Below are 16074 nucleotides of genomic sequence, written 5' to 3' on the forward strand. Positions count from 1 at the left end.
CGCGTGCCAGAAGTCCACTACTGAGTGGCGGATGGGACCTGCACGCCGCTAACCAATCGTGGGTTGTATAACATGTACGCCATTTACATGATTTGCTCTCTTAGGGCCATTTCCTGGGCGGGCAGGAAATCACTTTCAAATACCCCCGTCAGATGGGCCTGTCGCTGCGCCCTGGCGTCCTTCGCGTTCCTTAGACGTTTGCTAATCATTATTGCTTATACCAATGTAACAGTACACTACCTTGCACTCTGTCTTTGACTTGACCTAACTCCGCACCGACGTCAAGAACACCAAATGGCAACAAAAACCCTGCATATGCGCTGTGACTAGACGGCCGAAACGTTTGACAGTAACATAACACGATTCATGAAGCCTCAGAGGCCAGCGGTGAGCGGTGCGGCACTCTCGGCGTGGCGTTTGCTGGTCGCGAGCGGGGCCCAACTCGGCCACATTCATGGCCTAATGTGTCCATGACAGATAAATTGGGGTCAACATAGCTGTCCTGGTTGGTAACGGGCTCAAGAGGACGTGTCTGAGCACGGCGCTTGCATGCCTCCTCACAGGATTCGGGCGAGGCGCGGCGGCCAATCGGTTACTGGGCCGCGTTCAACGGGTGAGCGTTTGGTAACATCAGAGTAGGCCCGCCGATTCGTGGGGATATCCTGACACCGAGTGCGAGGAAACTGGGAACGCAAATGTGTGTCACGGTTCCGTCCTTCCTTCACCTTTTTCCGGTCCATGCTGCTGCAGATGGTGGCGTGGCAAGCTGCGGGAGCAGGGATGCCGGCCCTCACAAACTGAGTTGGCCGAGTGAGTGGTTTTGCGGTTTCGCGCTTGCTCGCGAGCAAGCGACAGGGCTTGCGCCCAGCAGCTTCGCAGCCGGTCGTCAGTCGCAAGACCGTCAGTGACATAGAATGCCTTTTCTTCAACAGGGTGGTTCAGGGCTAATTCAACGCCGCTTGCATCATTTCACAAAGTGCTGACCGGTTTTCGGCCATCCTCTGCAGATGGTTTGAGGCAAACGCGCCATACTGCTGGCAGCCTGACGAGGCGCCGTCTCTGAAGGAGCTGAAGACACACGCCAAATGTGAGTGATGCCGAAAGCTATTGCGCGCGCGTGCCTGCGCGGCGCTTCGTCTGCCCTGGCTCTTCGTGTGGACTAACACACCCCACGCGTCAGTCCAACCGTCACCACTTCTCTGCCCACCGCCCATCCTCCGCAGGCCTTCGCTCAACGGAGCAAGTTCGCCTCTATTTCCGAAAATATCGGGCTGCCCGTAAGGTGAGCGCCGCTTTTCCCCGCGCAGCCACATACCACAAAGAGTAACTCGCCACTCGATTGGCGCCGAAACGCCAGCAACTGCTACGGACTTCCCGATGCAACCGGGCCTTCGATCGCGCCACTTCGCCTGCCGGCCGCCGACACACCGCTAGCCCTCCAAAACGCAGCGCGTTCCCAAGCACCGGTCGTGACCGCAAAACGCTTACGCACCCGGCAAGGGCGCCTAGGGGCAATGCTCAATTGCATCAACCGCTCTCTCGCTCTCAGCTCACATCGCTCACAGCAGAACCCGCTTCCACAGCACATCAATGTGACCCCTCACTACGTACTAATTACTTCCGCGACCTGCCCACTCCCTCAACCTGCGACCCCACAACAAACAGGCGGGCTCTACCAACAGCGCTCGCGGCGCCTCCGACGACGGCGGCGGCGACGACAGCGACAGCGACGGCGGCGCCACGGCACCAAGCGGCCCACGCGCCCACTCGGCGCAGCAGCAGCGGCCCAGCACGAGCTATGGGAGCGGGGCTGGCGGGGGCAGGGCGTCAGCGGGCGCCGCGTGGCAGGGCGTCACGTCGTGGCCGGGCTTGGGTGCGGGCGCTGACGGCGCCGCGGAGGGGATGTATGGGTTTGGCAGCGGCATGCCGCTTCCGCTGCCGCCGCTGGGGCCGTTCGGGGATGGCACTGTGGATGTGGCTGCTGCGCAGGGGCCGCTGGCGGGCTTTGTGCCCTTCGCCTTCGGACAGCCGGGCGCTGGCGCGGGGCTGGGGCTGGGCGGCGGTGCGGCGGGGCTGTTCACGGCGGGGGGTGCCGGCGGCGCGCTGGCCGGCCTTGCCATGCACCAACCCAGCGAGCAGCCCTACCCACCCATCCAGCAGCAGCACAAGCAGCAGAACCGGCAGCAGCGGCAGCAGACGCCCGCAGTCACCACCACGACCAGTGCCGGCGGCGGCCGCGGGCGCACGCCCTACGCCAAGTACACGGCCCGCTGCCTGCCCGCCGGCACCGCCACCACCGCCAGTGGCGGCCTGCCGCCGCGCCACCAGCCGCCCGCCTCCGCCTCCGCTGGGCTAGCTACGCCGCCGCTGCCGCCCGCGCCCGCTGCCTCCACCGGCGCCGCCGTCAGCTTCTCCGCCGCCGGCGCGCCGCAGCACTGTACCAACGCTATGCAGCGCGGCATTGGCGGCGGCATCATGCTACAGCTGCCGTCGGCCGGCCTTGCTACTGCCGATGCTACAGCCTCAGCAGCGTACATGCAGCAGCCGCAGCAGCTGCAGCCGCTGTACCGCACCGGTTCTGCCGGGGCAAGGATGCAGCACCCGGCGCACCCGGCGCCGCTGCTGCTACAGGGCGCACATTCCGACCCGACGTCCCCAAGCGGCGGCGCTGACGGCGGCTTGGGCGCAGCAGCAGCAGCAGGAGGCGGCATTAGCGGCGCTGCAGCAGCAGCAGGTGGTGGTGGTGGGCAGCGTCCTGCCAAGCGTCAGGCGGTGGGCCCCGCGCACCGCTCCAGCAGCTACAGCGGCCCCTACGGTGCCTTCGGCGGCGTTGACGGCAGTAGCAGTGCCGCCGCCGGCGAGCTGGAGGTTGGCGGCTACGGCTTTCTGACGGCGGCGCTGCCGGTCACCACCGGGGGCCCTTTCCTTCCCTCCGCGTCCCAGGTGTCGCACTCGGTGTCGCAGCCCGGAATGCACTGCGGCCAGGCCGCGGCCCAGCCCCATGAACGCCGCGTCTCCGCGCCCAACCCCACGACCCACAACGCGGCTGTGGCAGCAGGCGCCAATGCTACAGCCGCAGCAGCTGGCGGCGCGCCCGCGACGCCCACCACTGCGACCATGGTGGCGGCGGCGGTGGCGGCGGCGGCGGCGTCCTCGGCGCTGTCGCCCACGCTGGCCTTCTTCCGCGCCTGGCAGGACGCCGATCAGCCCGCCGCCGCCTCCGCTGCCGCCCAGCTCGCCGGCGGCGCCATGGCGGTCGGGGATGTTGGCGTTGTTGCGGATGTTTGCCGCGATGGCAATGTTGATGAGGATGGCAATGTGGAGGATCTGCTTCTGGACCTGCCGGCCTTTGAGGACCTGCTGCCCACCGCCGGCAGGAGCAGTGGCGGCGGCGCCGCCGCCAGGGCGCAGCGCAACAGCGGCAAAGCACCTGCGGTGCCGCTGGCGGCCGGGTTTGAGGGCTTGAGTGCGGCGGAGTTGAGCAGCGCTCTGTCGCTGCCGCTGACGCCCGGTGGCGGTGTGGGCGGCGGGCTGCTGGCGCTGCTCCAAGAGGACGGCGGCTCGCCGCTGCTGTCCTCCCCGGCGCTGCTGCGGGCGGTGGCGGCAGAGCAGGAGCAGGTGGAGGCGGCGTGGCGGCCTGGTGCTCCACAGCAGCAGCAGCTGCGGCGGCAGGGCAGTGGTGACGCCATGGATGTGGATGCGGAGCCGGCGCCCGAACAGCAGCAGCAGCAGCACCGGCCGGCTATAGCACCGGCGGCCGTCATGCCCGCGGCCAGCTGCGCCGCCACCGAGGCCACCATGCTGCAGCTTGCGGCGGCGGCAGCGGCAGGCGCAGCGGCGGGGGCCCCGCACCAGCGACACGCCAGCGTCGGCAGCGGCCGCGTTGCGGCGGCGGCTCCGGCCGCTGCTGCCCCGGCCGCTGCCTCGACCCCGCCTCCGCCCGGCGGCGACATGGCCTGGTGGCTTCAGGCGCCCGGCGGCGCGGCCGCCGGCATAACGCTGCCGCCGCTGCGCACCTCCGCCTCCCAGATCCCCAGCTACAGCGGCAGCGGCCCCTGCCCGGTCGCCTCCTCAACGGCTGTGACCGAGGAAGAGACAGGGGCGGCAGGGCAGCAGCCGCAGGCTGCTGCCGCCACCACTGCCGCTGCCGGTGTTGCAGTTGGCGACGGCGGTGGTGATGGTGACGGTGGCGGCACATTCCAGGGCTTCCGGCTTTCGGCGCTGGTGACGCCCACCGCCGCCCAGCTGGCCAGCGCTGGTGCGGGCCCCACGCCGGAGCATGCGGCCGGGGGCGGGCCTGGCGCGCACGGGGTGTGCGGCACGCCCCCGGGGCCGGGGTCGGGGTCGGTCGGTGGTGGCGGTGGCGGTGGCGGTGGCGGCGGCGGCGGCGGCGGCGCCCCTCGCGGCAGCCCCGGGGTGGCGGGTCTGTCGCCGGCCAGCACGCAGCGGATCATGTCGCTCCTGGGTATGGCGGCGCCCTTGGGTGACCGTGACGGCGCACGTGACTGCAGCGGCCACTGCCAGCATGAACAACTGCACAAACACCAGCTGCAAGAGATGGAGAAGCTCCAGCAGCAGGAGATGGAGATGGAGCAGGAGGGGGCGATGGAGGAGGCGGATCGCTTGGCACTTGCGCCGGTGTCGCTGCCGGTGGCGCAGCCCGCTGTGGGGCCTGCCGACGCGGAGATGGCGCCGGCGGTGGCGGATGGCGCTCGGCTGCCGGCGCCGGCGGCGGGCGGGGCGGGCGGGGCGCGGGCCGCGCAGCCGGCTTGGTCGGAAGTGACGCTGGCGGCGGACTCGATGGCTCTGACGCTGGCGGTCACCAGCGGAGGCGGCTTGGAGGCTGCTGGTGGTGGTGCGGGTGCGGACCAGCAGCAGCAGCAGCAGCAGCAGGCGAGTCAGCAGGTCGCGACGTCTGCGTTTGCGAGCCGGCAGGTGCGGCTGGGCGGGTGTACGGATGGAGTCGGCACGTGTTGCATGGCGGCTGCTGCTGCATTCCCTTTGCATCCGCTTTGCTGTTTGTTTTTTCCTCAGCTCACTCTCTGTGCTGTTTGTTCTGCTTTTGCTGATGTACGCACAGGCTCAAGCAGCAGTCGGGCCGATGTCGGCATGCGGGGCAGAGGCCCCCTTCGCCATCGCCACGCCCTTCAACCCCCACACCCAGTCGCTGCCCTACCACCCCCACCACCAAGACCACCAACCGCCACAGCCGCAGCACTCGGAGGAGCTCTCCCTGCCCGCCGGCACTTACCCCGCCATCTACAGCCAGCATCCTCACCACCACCACCACCACCAGCACCATTCGGCGGCATGTGCCCCGTGGCCGCCCACCGCCGTCGCCTCCACCTACGCCTACGGCATGCCGCCGCCGCCGCTGCAAGGCAGCCACTCCGCCCCCGCCGGTGCAGAGTGCGCCGCCGCCGACCCCGCCACCGCCGCCCACATGTCGCAGCTGCAGCCGCACCCGTACGGCTGTAGCAGCGGCTACCCGCCGTACCCGACGCCGCACTACAGCTACTGCGGCGGCGGCGCGCCGCCGCACCCGGCTTACGGCATGCAGCCGCCGCACACGCCCGCGTATTACGGCTACCCCCCTCCCCCTCCGCCGCATTATCACCCAGACATGTACGGAGCATGGCATCAACATCATCATCAACAGCAGCAAGCAGCGGCATATTCCATGATGCCGCCGCCGGGGCCGCACGGGCAGTTCGGCTACCCGCCAGCGACGCCGTACGCGGTGCCGTACACGCCGCACACGTCGTCGTACCCGGGCGCGCCGCCGCCCCACCCCTTCAGCGTGCACCACCACCCCCACCACCCCACCATGCCCCCGCCCGCCGCCGCCGCCGCGGCTGGGCCCCACCACCACCCCACGGCCGGCGCCACACCAGCGTCATGCGCGGCAGCTGCAGCCGCCGCCGCAGCCCAAATGCCGCCGCCGGCCACCATCCCGCAGCCGCGACAGCAACTCCAACAGCAGCTCACCAAGGCCGCTCAGCCGCCGATACAGCAGCAGCCCATTTTTACGGCGGCTGCCGCCGCCGCGGCCGGCGGGCCACCGGAGGCGTCCAGTGCCGCGGTGCGCGCCGCCGCGGCCGCCGCCGCCGCACGCAAGCTGGCGGGCGGCTCGTTGACCCTGCTGGGCGCCGGCGCCGGCGCCGCCTTGGGAGTCGCCGCCGCCGGCGGCCGCGGAGCCGGCGGCGCGTTGGCGCCGTTGCGGCCCACTGGCGCGGAGCCGCTGATGCCAGGCCGCTACGTGTGGCAGGCCACCGCCAAGCCCGGCCGCGGCGCCGACTCCTGCGCCCCCGCCGCCACAGGCGAGGGCGGCGGCGAGTACGGCGACGCCTGCGGCGGCAGCGGCGGCGGCGGCGCACAGCCGGCCTGCTCCGGCGGCGGGCCGCAGGCGACGGCGACGACGCTGGTGGGCGCGAGCCACTGCTCCGCGGGGCACGCCTGCTACAGCGAGAGTGTGGGTGTGGCGCAGGCGACGCCGCAGGCGCAGGCGCTCACCGCCACTCCGTGCAAGGGCGGCGGCGGCCGCGGAGGCGGCGGCGATGAGGAGGAGGTCAGCTGCGGCCGCGGCCGGTGCGGTGGCGGCGATGGCGACGGCGGCGAGGACAGCGGAGCGCAGGCAGGCGGCGCCGCCGGCGGCGCCCCCGCGGCCTCTGACGCGCAGCTCATGCCGCCGCCGCCGCCCAGGCTGCCGCCGCAGTCGCGCCTGCCCGCGCTCGGAGCGCCGGCCGGCTCCGCGGCTGCTTGGGCTTGTGCTGCTGACGAGGAGCCCGCGGCTGTCAAGGTGCGGGCTCGCATGCCGCATACCCATGGGGACTACCGTATTTGGGCGTTGCGGGTCTCCTCACAGGCTGCATTGAATCTCCTTGTCCTCCGTACACTGACGCAGCCGTGTTGTACCGCCCCCTGTTGGTCACGGTGCAGGGTGGTGATGGTGAGGGCGACCAAGAGGAGTCGGAGGCTGAGCCGGAGGCCTCGGAGGTGTCGGGCGAATCGGATGGCGGCATGGAGGACGATGGGCTGCAGCAGGCGCAGGAGGCGGTGTCGGGTGGGCAGGCGGCTGCGGACATGGACGCTGCGGGCCCTGAGGATCGCCCAGACCAGGTCCGGGGTCAGGGCCGGGGCTGCCAGCCTGTTGGCGATGATGGCCACGCCTCTGACGCCGAGGTCGAGGACCGCAGCAGTGATGAGGAGGAGGCGGAAGAGGAGGAGGAGGGGGAGGAGGAGGAGGAGGAGGAGCCGCTACTGGACGTCTCGGCAATCACCGCCGGCCTGTTCTCGCCGCCGCTTTCGTCCCAGTACAACCCCTACGCCCACTCCGGCGGCGGTGGCGCCGGCAGCGCGCCCCCTGCCGCCACCGCCACCACCACTGCCACTGCCACCACCTGCACCACGGCTGACGACGAGGCTGCTGGCGCCGGTGGGAGCGGAAGCGTCTTGGCCTCCCCTCCGCCAGTGTCCCGCCGCCGCCGTTCCGCCTGCCTGCCGGGCAGCTCCCACTCCCACCCCCACCCCCAGGGCCTGCAGTCCCGCCCTGTTCGAGACGGCCGCGGGCTCGCCGCCGTTGTGTCTGCTGACCACGAGCAACAACATCAGCAGGAGCAGCAGCTGCAGCAGCAGGCGGCTGACGCCACGCCCAAGGCAGGGGCGGGGCTCGGCTCCACCTTCGTCTTCGCGGCTGCGACGCCTGTGCAGACGGTGTCGGCCTTCGACGTGGGGCCGCGGCGGCACCCCTTCAGCTCCTACACAGCGCCGGCACCAGCGCCTGGGCCCGCGCCGGCACTCCCTGGCGCGGCCGCCGCCCGCCGTGGCGCCCAGCTGGGCCCCACAGAAACCCCTCACGGCGCGGCCGGAGGCGCGAGCGCCGCCGGCCCCTTCGCCGCGCCCACGCCCGGCTCTGCTACAGCCGGCGCAGCGGCAGCGGGTGCTGCTACAGCCGCGGAGCTGCTGGCGGCGTCGGCGTCGCCGCTCAGCGGCTCGCTGTTGGCGTCCTGGCTGACCAGCCCTGCAGCTAGCCTGGAGGCAAGCCTGGCGGGCAGCCGCAGTCTGGGGCTGCTCAGCCCGCCGCCGCCGCGTTCGGCCCAGGCGGCGGCGCAGGCGGCGGCGCAGCTGCAGGCGCCCTACAGCTGCGGCCGCGCGCTCGGGGGTGGTGCGGGTTCGTCGGCGCTGCGGCTGCGGCTGCGCCGTCATTGGGGAGGGGAGGGGGCTGTGGCGGTGGAGGCGAGGACGCCCAGTGCTGCGGGCGGTGACGCCGGCGCGGAGGTGTTTGCGTTGGAGCCGCGGGAGCTGCTTGCGGGCACCCCGTGCGGCGGCGGCACTGTGGGGCAGCCGCACGCGGCCCAGGCGGCGGTGGCGGCGGTGATGGTGATGGGCAGGACCGCGCAGCAGGACCACGCGCAAGAGGACGTGGAGGAGGTGGGGGACGTGGATGTGACGGCCCAGATCCGTATCAGCTACATGCCGCCGCCAGCAGCAGCTGCAGTGGCAGCGGTTGCGTCTGCGACGGGTGGGCTGCCGTGTGGCGCGGCTGGCGGCGGTAAGGGCGCTGTCGCTGGCGCCATCGGCGCTGCGGTCGCGCCACTCGCGCTTCTGGCGGGCTCAAAGCAGCAGCAGGGGCAGAGCCCGGTGCTGGGCCAGAACCCGGTGTTGTGATGGCCCATGTGATTCTAATTTGAGCTGCGGATGTGTGGGCCTGGTTTGGCGGGCGGGGGAGCACACCAGCTAGCGTGTGTTCGGGGATACCTGGGAATGGAAGACGCTAAGACTGTGTGCGCACGTGTGGGCTGCCTAGCTCTTCATATCTACAACTAGAAACGATACCTGTTCTTCCTTTCTATTTGTACTGCCGCGATTGTGCAGCAGGGCGCCGTGCGTTGGGGTGTAGGCGACAGGATTGACGCTTACATCACCACGCGCCGCCAAACCTTGTGTCGTTGACTTTGTGACGTCGCGCCATACAATACACGCGGCGCTTAAGTTACGATCCAACTCCTAGGCCTGATAAGCTGTGATTTGACGGTTGATTATGTACGGTGTCGTTTTTGTCAATACCGGTAGCGTCAATTCGCTTCGCATTGCCATCATTCGACTGCCATGTGCATGCGCTGCTGGACTGCTACTGCGTCAGGCTGTGCCTCCCAGACGTGTACTATGCGTTGACTCTTTGACTCCTAGTGCCAAGTCAATGGCTGCTTGACTCCTCCTAGTGCCTTAAGTCCATAAGTATAGGACCAGTGCTGCCGTGTGGGAGTGCTGGTAGCCTGCCCCGTTGCAAGGGCTAGTGATTAGTGAAGCGGTAGCTGCTGGCGGGTTATTCATGGGTCCATACGGCCCTGTTCTCTTTGCTATCACTTTTCTGCATCGGCCCGGCGCCAAGGCGCCACATTAATTTGGGCAAACTCCGGGACCCTGCTACACGGACACTGTTGATGTGCTGGTGCGCGAGAGAAAGGAAAACAAACGGTTGGCGTGCGGAGAGTGGGCGACACTCGAGGCACACCGCGACATGGCAGAGCGCGCTGTTGTAACAAAGCAGGCAACACGGCTCCGTGTCCAGAAGCCGTATGGAATACGTCTGTACGGACATGCGTGATCGTTCTGGGAGCGGTGGATGTGCGGGGATGCGAGGCGATCGAACTCTGCACTCGCAGCGGGGCGAACGCTGGCGGGGCAGAAGCGGGGCAGGTGACGCAGGTTCGGATGGCATGACTCGCGCGTGGAGTACTTGAACCGCAGCAACCGCACACTACGCGATCAATTATATGATGCAAAAGAGTATTCTAATGCCAGCCAAACTGACACATGCGATCGGCAGTCCATCAACGGTTCGCCAGCTTCCAGCTGCTCGCGCCAAATACGACACGCGGCGCGACCTAGATTTAATTACAGAACCCGCTGCTTGAGGTAGCCAAAGCACAAGCTCTGTTTCAGTATCACTATTGAGCTGCTTCGCGCGCTTTTTGCTCACAATCCTCGCTAGACTCAAAACTCCTACCTTACCATGCCGTTCATGTTTGGCAAGCCCTCCTCAAACGACGACCAGCCATTAGACATGTACTCGCTTTCTCCTCTAAGCCGCAACACCAATTCGCTGATGCCCGCGGCAGCGGTCCCTCAGCACTTGGGCGACACCGCGCCGCTCCCCAGCTCCTCGCGTGCATTCGCCTTCCCGCGGCCCGCCGCGAGCCAGGGACTCGCCACTTCCGCCCCCGTGCCACCGCCTGGCTACCCGGCCCTTGGCCCTCACCCCTGGGCCCATCAGCAGCCCGCACCTCACCCGCCCCACCCCGCCTACGCCAGCGCGGCCTACACCAGCGATGCCACGTACCCAGTGGCCGGCGGCGCCTTCCCGCCACCCCCACCCCCCGTCGGCCCCCCGCGGCACAGCGGCGGCGCCAGCAGCAAGCCCGGCGCCGCCGCCGCCACTGCCACAAGCCTGCTGCAAGCGGCGCCGGTTACTGGCTACCCCGCAGCCGGCAGCGGCGCCGCCACGACGGCAGCTGTAGCACTGCACCCGCACCAGCACCCGCAGCAGTGGCAACCCGCCTACCCAGCCCAGCCGCATTACTCGACAGCAGCGGGGGGCCAGTCGCCCGCCCTGCCATTCCCCGCCACGGGATTGGCCGTGTCAGCCGGCCACCCGTCGTACCCACACGCGCCGCTGCCCTCCCACCCCGCGCAGCAGCACCCGAGCAGCAGCAGCAGCAGCAGCAGCAGCCACGGCGGCGGCCGTGTGCGTCTGGGCCACAGCGTGGTGCACTCGGTGGGCGGGCTGGCTCGTGGCGTGCTGACGGTTGGCGCGGCGGGGCTGACGGCGGCGGCGGCGCGGGTCGACAAGGCCCTGGTGCGGGTGGAGCAGCGGCACGAGCGGCGGGCGGCGCGCAAGGCGGCTAAGCACATGGCGTGCTGAAAACAGATCTGAGTTGTAGGGGCAGAGCTGACTTGCAATGGCAGCTAGCATGGTGCGTGGTATTGCGGGAAGGTTGCAACTGTGTATCGATGGCTTCATGCGCCGATGCACGTGAGTATAGTATGGCATCTGCCGGACGATTGCTTAATTTATATAGTTCAAGGGCTACCGATGGGGCGCGTTGGTTGTTTATTGTTTGCAGCGTAGCCAGCAGGCAGCACTGGCACCTGCCGTTAATTGCGTCGGTGCCGTTGCCACTATGAATTGTGTTGGTGCCAGGTCGCGAGTCATGTTACGATAGTAGTAGGGACGTATGGGGCATCGCGGTAGTGACAGAAGGGACGGCTGCACGACTGCAGTGCAGTCACACACTCGGTTGCATGCGCAGACTGCAGACACACACACATATGCACCCTGTAAACAACCATGGAGACACGATTGCCTTGCTCCCTGCCGCCCCCAATACTGGCAGCAGCAGCGGCCCACGGGCGCCGTAGTGACTGTACAGTACTCACAGCTTCGCCACACGGTACACGCCATGCAGCAGTGCCGCAGCCCACAGCAGTACACCCCTCCCCAGCTCGCCGCATGCGCCGTCATGCGCACACCCCGCACCCACCCCTGCCTGCCTGCCTCCAGCGCGTCACGTGTCCCCACATACACCTCCCAGCCAGCTGGCAGTCCTGGGGCGGATGTGGTCTGGACGTTGTTGCAAATGCGGTGCTGAGTGCCGGGGCGGGTGCAGCCAAGTTAAATTTGCCAGCACCACCTCACACACACGCGCACACACACACGCACAAGCACGCACACTCAAGCTACACACAAAGAGTTGGGGAAGAATGCATGTGCCCCGCAGCTCCGTCCGTTTTGCATACTCCAGTGTTGGTGTCCGGTCGCGGCGCCGACGCCCCACACACCCCACACCACCACCACGCCACGCCGGGGCACAGCGCCGCCCGTGCGTGTATTCAGTGACTGGTCCAAGCGGTCACCAGCGCCGAAGTCAGCAACACCGTAGTGAGTCCAGCAGCGGTTTGTGCAGTAACCCTTTCTATACTCTACTCGCGTCGTTCCTCGTTCCCACTCCATCAATGCATGCGCGTCTCTACAAAAAGGGATGAAGCCGCCAATCTAGAAAGGAAGGGTGATGCCCGCAGCTCCTGTGGCGACCCCACCGGCACTAGTTGCGTGTCCGTGAGCGCGGTTAAGCATTGCCGGTGCTGCATCACCGCTTCACCCATACATAGGCATGAAGAATGTCGCTGCTTCAGACGCCATCAGTCGCCGCATGCAGCTCGAGGCACACGAGCAAAAATGGAAGGCATCTGTGGAGCCTGCCTCACTGTTCACTACCTCTTTGACTCCACGCACATCCGACTGGCCCGGGCGCACACATACAGCATTTGGATGTGGGCGCCGGGGCGGCGGGGTGCGTTGAATCCAACGCACTCAATCACACACACGCTAGTTAACGCGTCCCACCATGCACCCCATGATCCCTTCGTAACTCAATGCAGAGTGCTGCTGCGCCAGGTGGGCCCCGGTCACTCAAGTAAGCGCACACGCCATCATCACGCGCACGGTGTGGCGCCGCCCATTCCAACCGCCGCCACGCCAACCACCAAGCCAGCCAACCGCCAGAGGCAGGGCCGTGCCAAACAACCAACCGCTGCCAAGCCAACCGCCACGCAGCAGCCCGGGAGCCCGGCGCTGCCTGCTGATGTATGCTGTATGCGGCTCTGGTATATGTGTGCGTGTGCCTCAGCGCGCCTACCTGCCTCCTAGCTGCCACCCAGCTTCCTCCTAGCAGCCTCCGAGCTGCCTCCTAGCTGTCTCCGCGCACGGAGCTGAAGTGGTCAAACAGGTTCAGGCTGGTGGCGGCGGCGCGGCGGCAGCATAGGTCCACGTCCCGCGCCCGGCGCGACAGCACCAGCGGCCGCAGCAGCGCCCACAGCCGCGAGTGCACGTCCGCCAGCACCTCCTCCTGTGTGTGTGTGTGTGTGTGTGTGTGTGTGCAAGGCCATGTGGGGCATGCTATGGTATTGTTGGTACTATTGATCATGGACGCAAAGAAACGGCAAATTCACATCGGCACGGCTTGCCGCCGGGGGGCGAGGGAGCATTAGCCTCCGGCCACAGTCCCAATGGAAGCTAGATGCATCAAGATCGCAGACAGAGTTTTAGACCACTCCACAATGTGAGTTATGTGGCCAGCAGCCTGTGCACAGCCCCCGTCCCGCCCACCCACCTTGGACACGGGCCCCAGGCCATCGCCGCCGCCACCACCAGCACCAGCGCCGCCGCCGCCACCCGCCCCTCCGGCGGCGGCGGCGCTGCAGCCTGCCGCCAGCAGCGCTGTCTGCAGCTCGCCCACCGCCCGCCACAGCGGCTGCTGCGTGTTGGGCGCCAGAAGCTGCAGCAGCAGCCAGATGGCGCCGCCCGCCAGCGAGGATGGCTCGGGCTCGCCGGCTGTGTGTCGCGGGCGCGTGGCGTGGCGTGGGAAAAGGTGAGTTCGGGTGCGGAATGTGAGTCAGGCGCTTTCACGCGGTGAACTCATAGCTACGCAACTAGCTGGCAATACGAGCACATCAAAGTACAGTGAGTACGAACCACCTTGCAACAATTTTTGCCTTTCTTGTTTCACACACACACACACACACACACACACACACACAGACACACACACACACACACACACACACACACACACACACGTCATTGGGCGGGCTTTCGTTTCGTTTTTTAACACACACACACACACACACGCTCATGCCAGCTCACCTGACAGCAGCACACGGCTAGCAGCCGGCATCCGCGTCAGCAGGTGCAGGTGGCTGTAGCTCTCCAGGTCCATGCCGCTGCCACTGCTACTGCCGCCACCGCCGCTGCTACTGCCGCCACCACCTGCTGCTGCGCCGCCGCCGCTGCCGCCGCTGCCCGGCCCGCCGCCCAACGGACCCGGACGGAAGCTGAACTCCTCGTCCGCGCCGTCACTTCCACCCTTGACATGGTGGAACAGCTGCTGCTGCTGCTGGTATTGCTGCTGCTGGTACTGTTGTTGATGGTGGTGCTGTTGATGCTGCATGCTAGGGTTGGAGTTGGAGGCGGCTGACGGAGAGGGCGCGAGGTCGATGACGGTGAGGCGAGCGGGCAGTTGCGACAGCAGTGCCACGTCCCGCGGCAGGTGCTCCAGAGGGGCTAGCACCACCAGCAGCGCAGGCGGCGGCGGCGGCGCATAGGCGAGCTTGGCGGCGGCGGCGCCGCCGCCCCCTGCTCCTGGAAACGGCTGGTACGGGTTGAGAGGCTGCTGCTGGTGGTAGTGGTGGTGCACGTGGGGCTGCATCGGAAAGCCACCGCCGGCACCGGCACCGGCGGGCGGGAAGATGCCCGCGGTGCTGCTGCCGCCGCTGCCGCCGGCTCCGCTGGTGCCGGCCGGCGGGCACGCACCGCCGCAGGCGGACCGCCGACCGCCAGAGGCGGCGGCGGCGGCGCCGCCGGCACACGCCGCGGCCGCATGCTGCTGCTGCTGCCCCAACCCAAGACCCTGCGCACGGTACCCCGCTCCCGCTGCAGCCCCACCTCCTGCAGCAGCTGCGGCAGTAGCAGCAGTAGCGGCAGTAGCGGCAGTTGCGCGGCCCTGCCGCACGCTGGCGGCCGCCGCCGCCATGAGCGCGGCGGCGCCGCCGTCGGGCGCGGCGCCGTCGTGCACACACACCGCCACGTCCGCCACGCCCCCGCACACCGCCTCCCGCCACGCCCCCAGGCTGCCCCCCGGCACCAGCAGCAGGCACGCGTTCACCGGGGCCGCGGCCGCCGCGGCAGTGGCGGCGGCGAAGCCGCCGCCACCGCCACCGCCGCCGCCGCAGGCGCCGGCGGGCGGGTGTGCTGCTACTGCCGCGTCCGGCGGGTTGGCTGCCAGGTGGGCGAGCAGCCCCGCCACCTCGGCGCGGCGGTCTGCCTCCAGCTCGTCGGCCAGTACGCCGCTGGCGCCGGCGCGCTCCAGCGAGGCCAGCCAGCGCACCGCCTGCAGCTGCGTGGTGCGCAGCTCGGAGCGGGAGGCGGGCAGCAGCTCCTGCGTGCGTGTGTGTGTGTGTGTGTGTGTGTGTGTGTGTGTGTGTGTGTGTGTGTGTGTGTGTGTGTGTGTGTGTGTGTGTGTGTATATGTGTGTGTGAGTGTGTGTTTTGGGGGGTAGGGGGCGAGGGGGAGATTGGCATGGGAGATTGGGAGGGGTGATTGGCATGGTAGATTGGCATGGTAGATTGGGAGTGTAGTTCATTCATTCCAATCCCAAAAGAAGCCTAATGCCAACCCAGAACCCATAGAGGGATTAGCTGTTACCATGCCCAGTAGAGAGGGGAGAGGCATGAGGGCAGGCAGGGACCATGCCTTACGGCAGGCCTGGCCAAGCAGTGGAGGCGGTGCCTCGCGCTCCTACCTGGGTGGGTGTGTCCGCGCGCGTGTTGTGGGAGGTGTGGAAGCCCAGCGTTTCGCTGTAGTCGTAGACGCAAGGCGACATCTTCCGCTTCCTGCCGGTGCAGCGGCTGGCGCGGCCGCTGAGCCGGGCTGACATGTCCGTCTGGCCGTCCGAGGGCCCGGCGAGGCTGCTTGCTATCCCCGAGACGATCGTCGACGCCGCGACAAGCTGCGCCATGACGTTCTCGTAGGCCGCCGACAGCACATCACGCGAGTGATTTGAATGTTGCTGCTGCATGTGCGCCGGCGAGGCGCTCGCGTACTGCATTTGCGCCGGTCCTGCGAATCGGCATTTTCGTGATGGCACGGGGGGTTAGGGGGGCTGAGGTCTCCTGCTGCGCTCTGCGACGATTCACGCGAAAATCAAAGTTGAGACAACATCTCACCGACTGCGAGCAAGCGGCGAAGCGTAACGAGGGGCCAAGACGACGAGTCCGAGGGGAAGGTTATGCGACGGTTCACGACGGCCTGTCGCCAGCTTTCAAGAGCCAAATCAAGACTTTATCCGCGCGGCATTCTTATTGACTATTCCTATCCAGAGAAGTATATGGCTGGGCGCGGGGCGCTTGCACGCTCAAAACTTGAACAAACGAATTCGCGGCGCATGGGGTCCTGCGCCGATTTTCGCAGATTTTCCTCTATCAGCTTTGCATTCCAAACATACGCATACCCTTTTC

At 67.7% G+C, this 16074-nt stretch overlaps 3 protein-coding genes across 3 annotated transcripts; 2 read left to right on the top strand and 1 right to left on the bottom strand.

Annotated features, from left to right (window-relative positions):
- Positions 1 to 229: 229 nt before the first annotated feature.
- Positions 230 to 9554, top strand: CHLRE_14g610200v5 (uncharacterized protein). Its single transcript, XM_043069963.1, has 8 exons — positions 230 to 387; positions 564 to 613; positions 751 to 810; positions 1008 to 1087; positions 1224 to 1282; positions 1666 to 4935; positions 5081 to 6799; positions 6940 to 9554. Exons 1-8 carry the CDS (start codon positions 367 to 369, stop codon positions 8665 to 8667), a joined length of 6987 nt encoding a protein of 2328 aa, XP_042916636.1. The 5' UTR covers positions 230 to 366; the 3' UTR covers positions 8668 to 9554.
- Positions 9555 to 9799: 245 nt separating this feature from the next.
- Positions 9800 to 11356, top strand: CHLRE_14g610250v5 (uncharacterized protein). The gene has a single exon (XM_043069964.1). It carries the CDS (start codon positions 10016 to 10018, stop codon positions 10922 to 10924), a length of 909 nt encoding a protein of 302 aa, XP_042916637.1. The 5' UTR covers positions 9800 to 10015; the 3' UTR covers positions 10925 to 11356.
- Positions 11357 to 11423: 67 nt separating this feature from the next.
- On the bottom strand, positions 11424 to 16059 carry CHLRE_14g610300v5 (uncharacterized protein). The gene is made up of 5 exons (XM_043069965.1): positions 15784 to 16059; positions 15360 to 15676; positions 13706 to 14996; positions 13173 to 13393; positions 11424 to 12908 (listed from the first exon to the last, which is right to left on the bottom strand). The coding sequence occupies exons 2-5, from the start codon at positions 15663 to 15665 to the stop codon at positions 12750 to 12752; spliced, it is 1977 nt and encodes a 658-aa protein (XP_042916638.1). The 5' UTR covers positions 15666 to 15676; positions 15784 to 16059; the 3' UTR covers positions 11424 to 12749.
- Between the last annotated feature and the right edge of the window lie 15 nt (positions 16060 to 16074).

The sequence above is a fragment of the Chlamydomonas reinhardtii genome, chromosome 14, assembly GCF_000002595.2.
Source record: "Chlamydomonas reinhardtii strain CC-503 cw92 mt+ chromosome 14, whole genome shotgun sequence".
Classification (NCBI taxonomy): Eukaryota; Viridiplantae; Chlorophyta; class Chlorophyceae; order Chlamydomonadales; family Chlamydomonadaceae; genus Chlamydomonas; species Chlamydomonas reinhardtii.

Bases quoted from the DNA above. Each gene is read 5' to 3' on its own strand.
- CHLRE_14g610200v5 (XM_043069963.1), top strand. From the start codon at position 367: ATGAAGCCTCAGAGGCCAGCG. The intron at 811-1,007 runs GTGAGTGGTTTT...CATCCTCTGCAG, and splicing joins TCACAAACTGAGTTGGCCGA to ATGGTTTGAGGCAAACGCGC. The intron at 4,936-5,080 runs GTGCGGCTGGGC...ATGTACGCACAG, and splicing joins CTGCGTTTGCGAGCCGGCAG to GCTCAAGCAGCAGTCGGGCC.
- CHLRE_14g610250v5 (XM_043069964.1), top strand. From the start codon at position 10,016: ATGCCGTTCATGTTTGGCAAGCCCTCCTCAAACGACGACCAGCCATTA.
- CHLRE_14g610300v5 (XM_043069965.1), bottom strand. From the start codon at position 15,665: ATGCAGTACGCGAGCGCCTCGCCGGCGCACATGCAGCAGCAACATTCA. The intron at 13,394-13,705 runs GTGAGCTGGCAT...CGCGACACACAG, and splicing joins TAGCCGTGTGCTGCTGTCAG to CCGGCGAGCCCGAGCCATCC. The intron at 12,909-13,172 runs GTGGGTGGGCGG...ACACACACACAG, and splicing joins GCCTGGGGCCCGTGTCCAAG to GAGGAGGTGCTGGCGGACGT.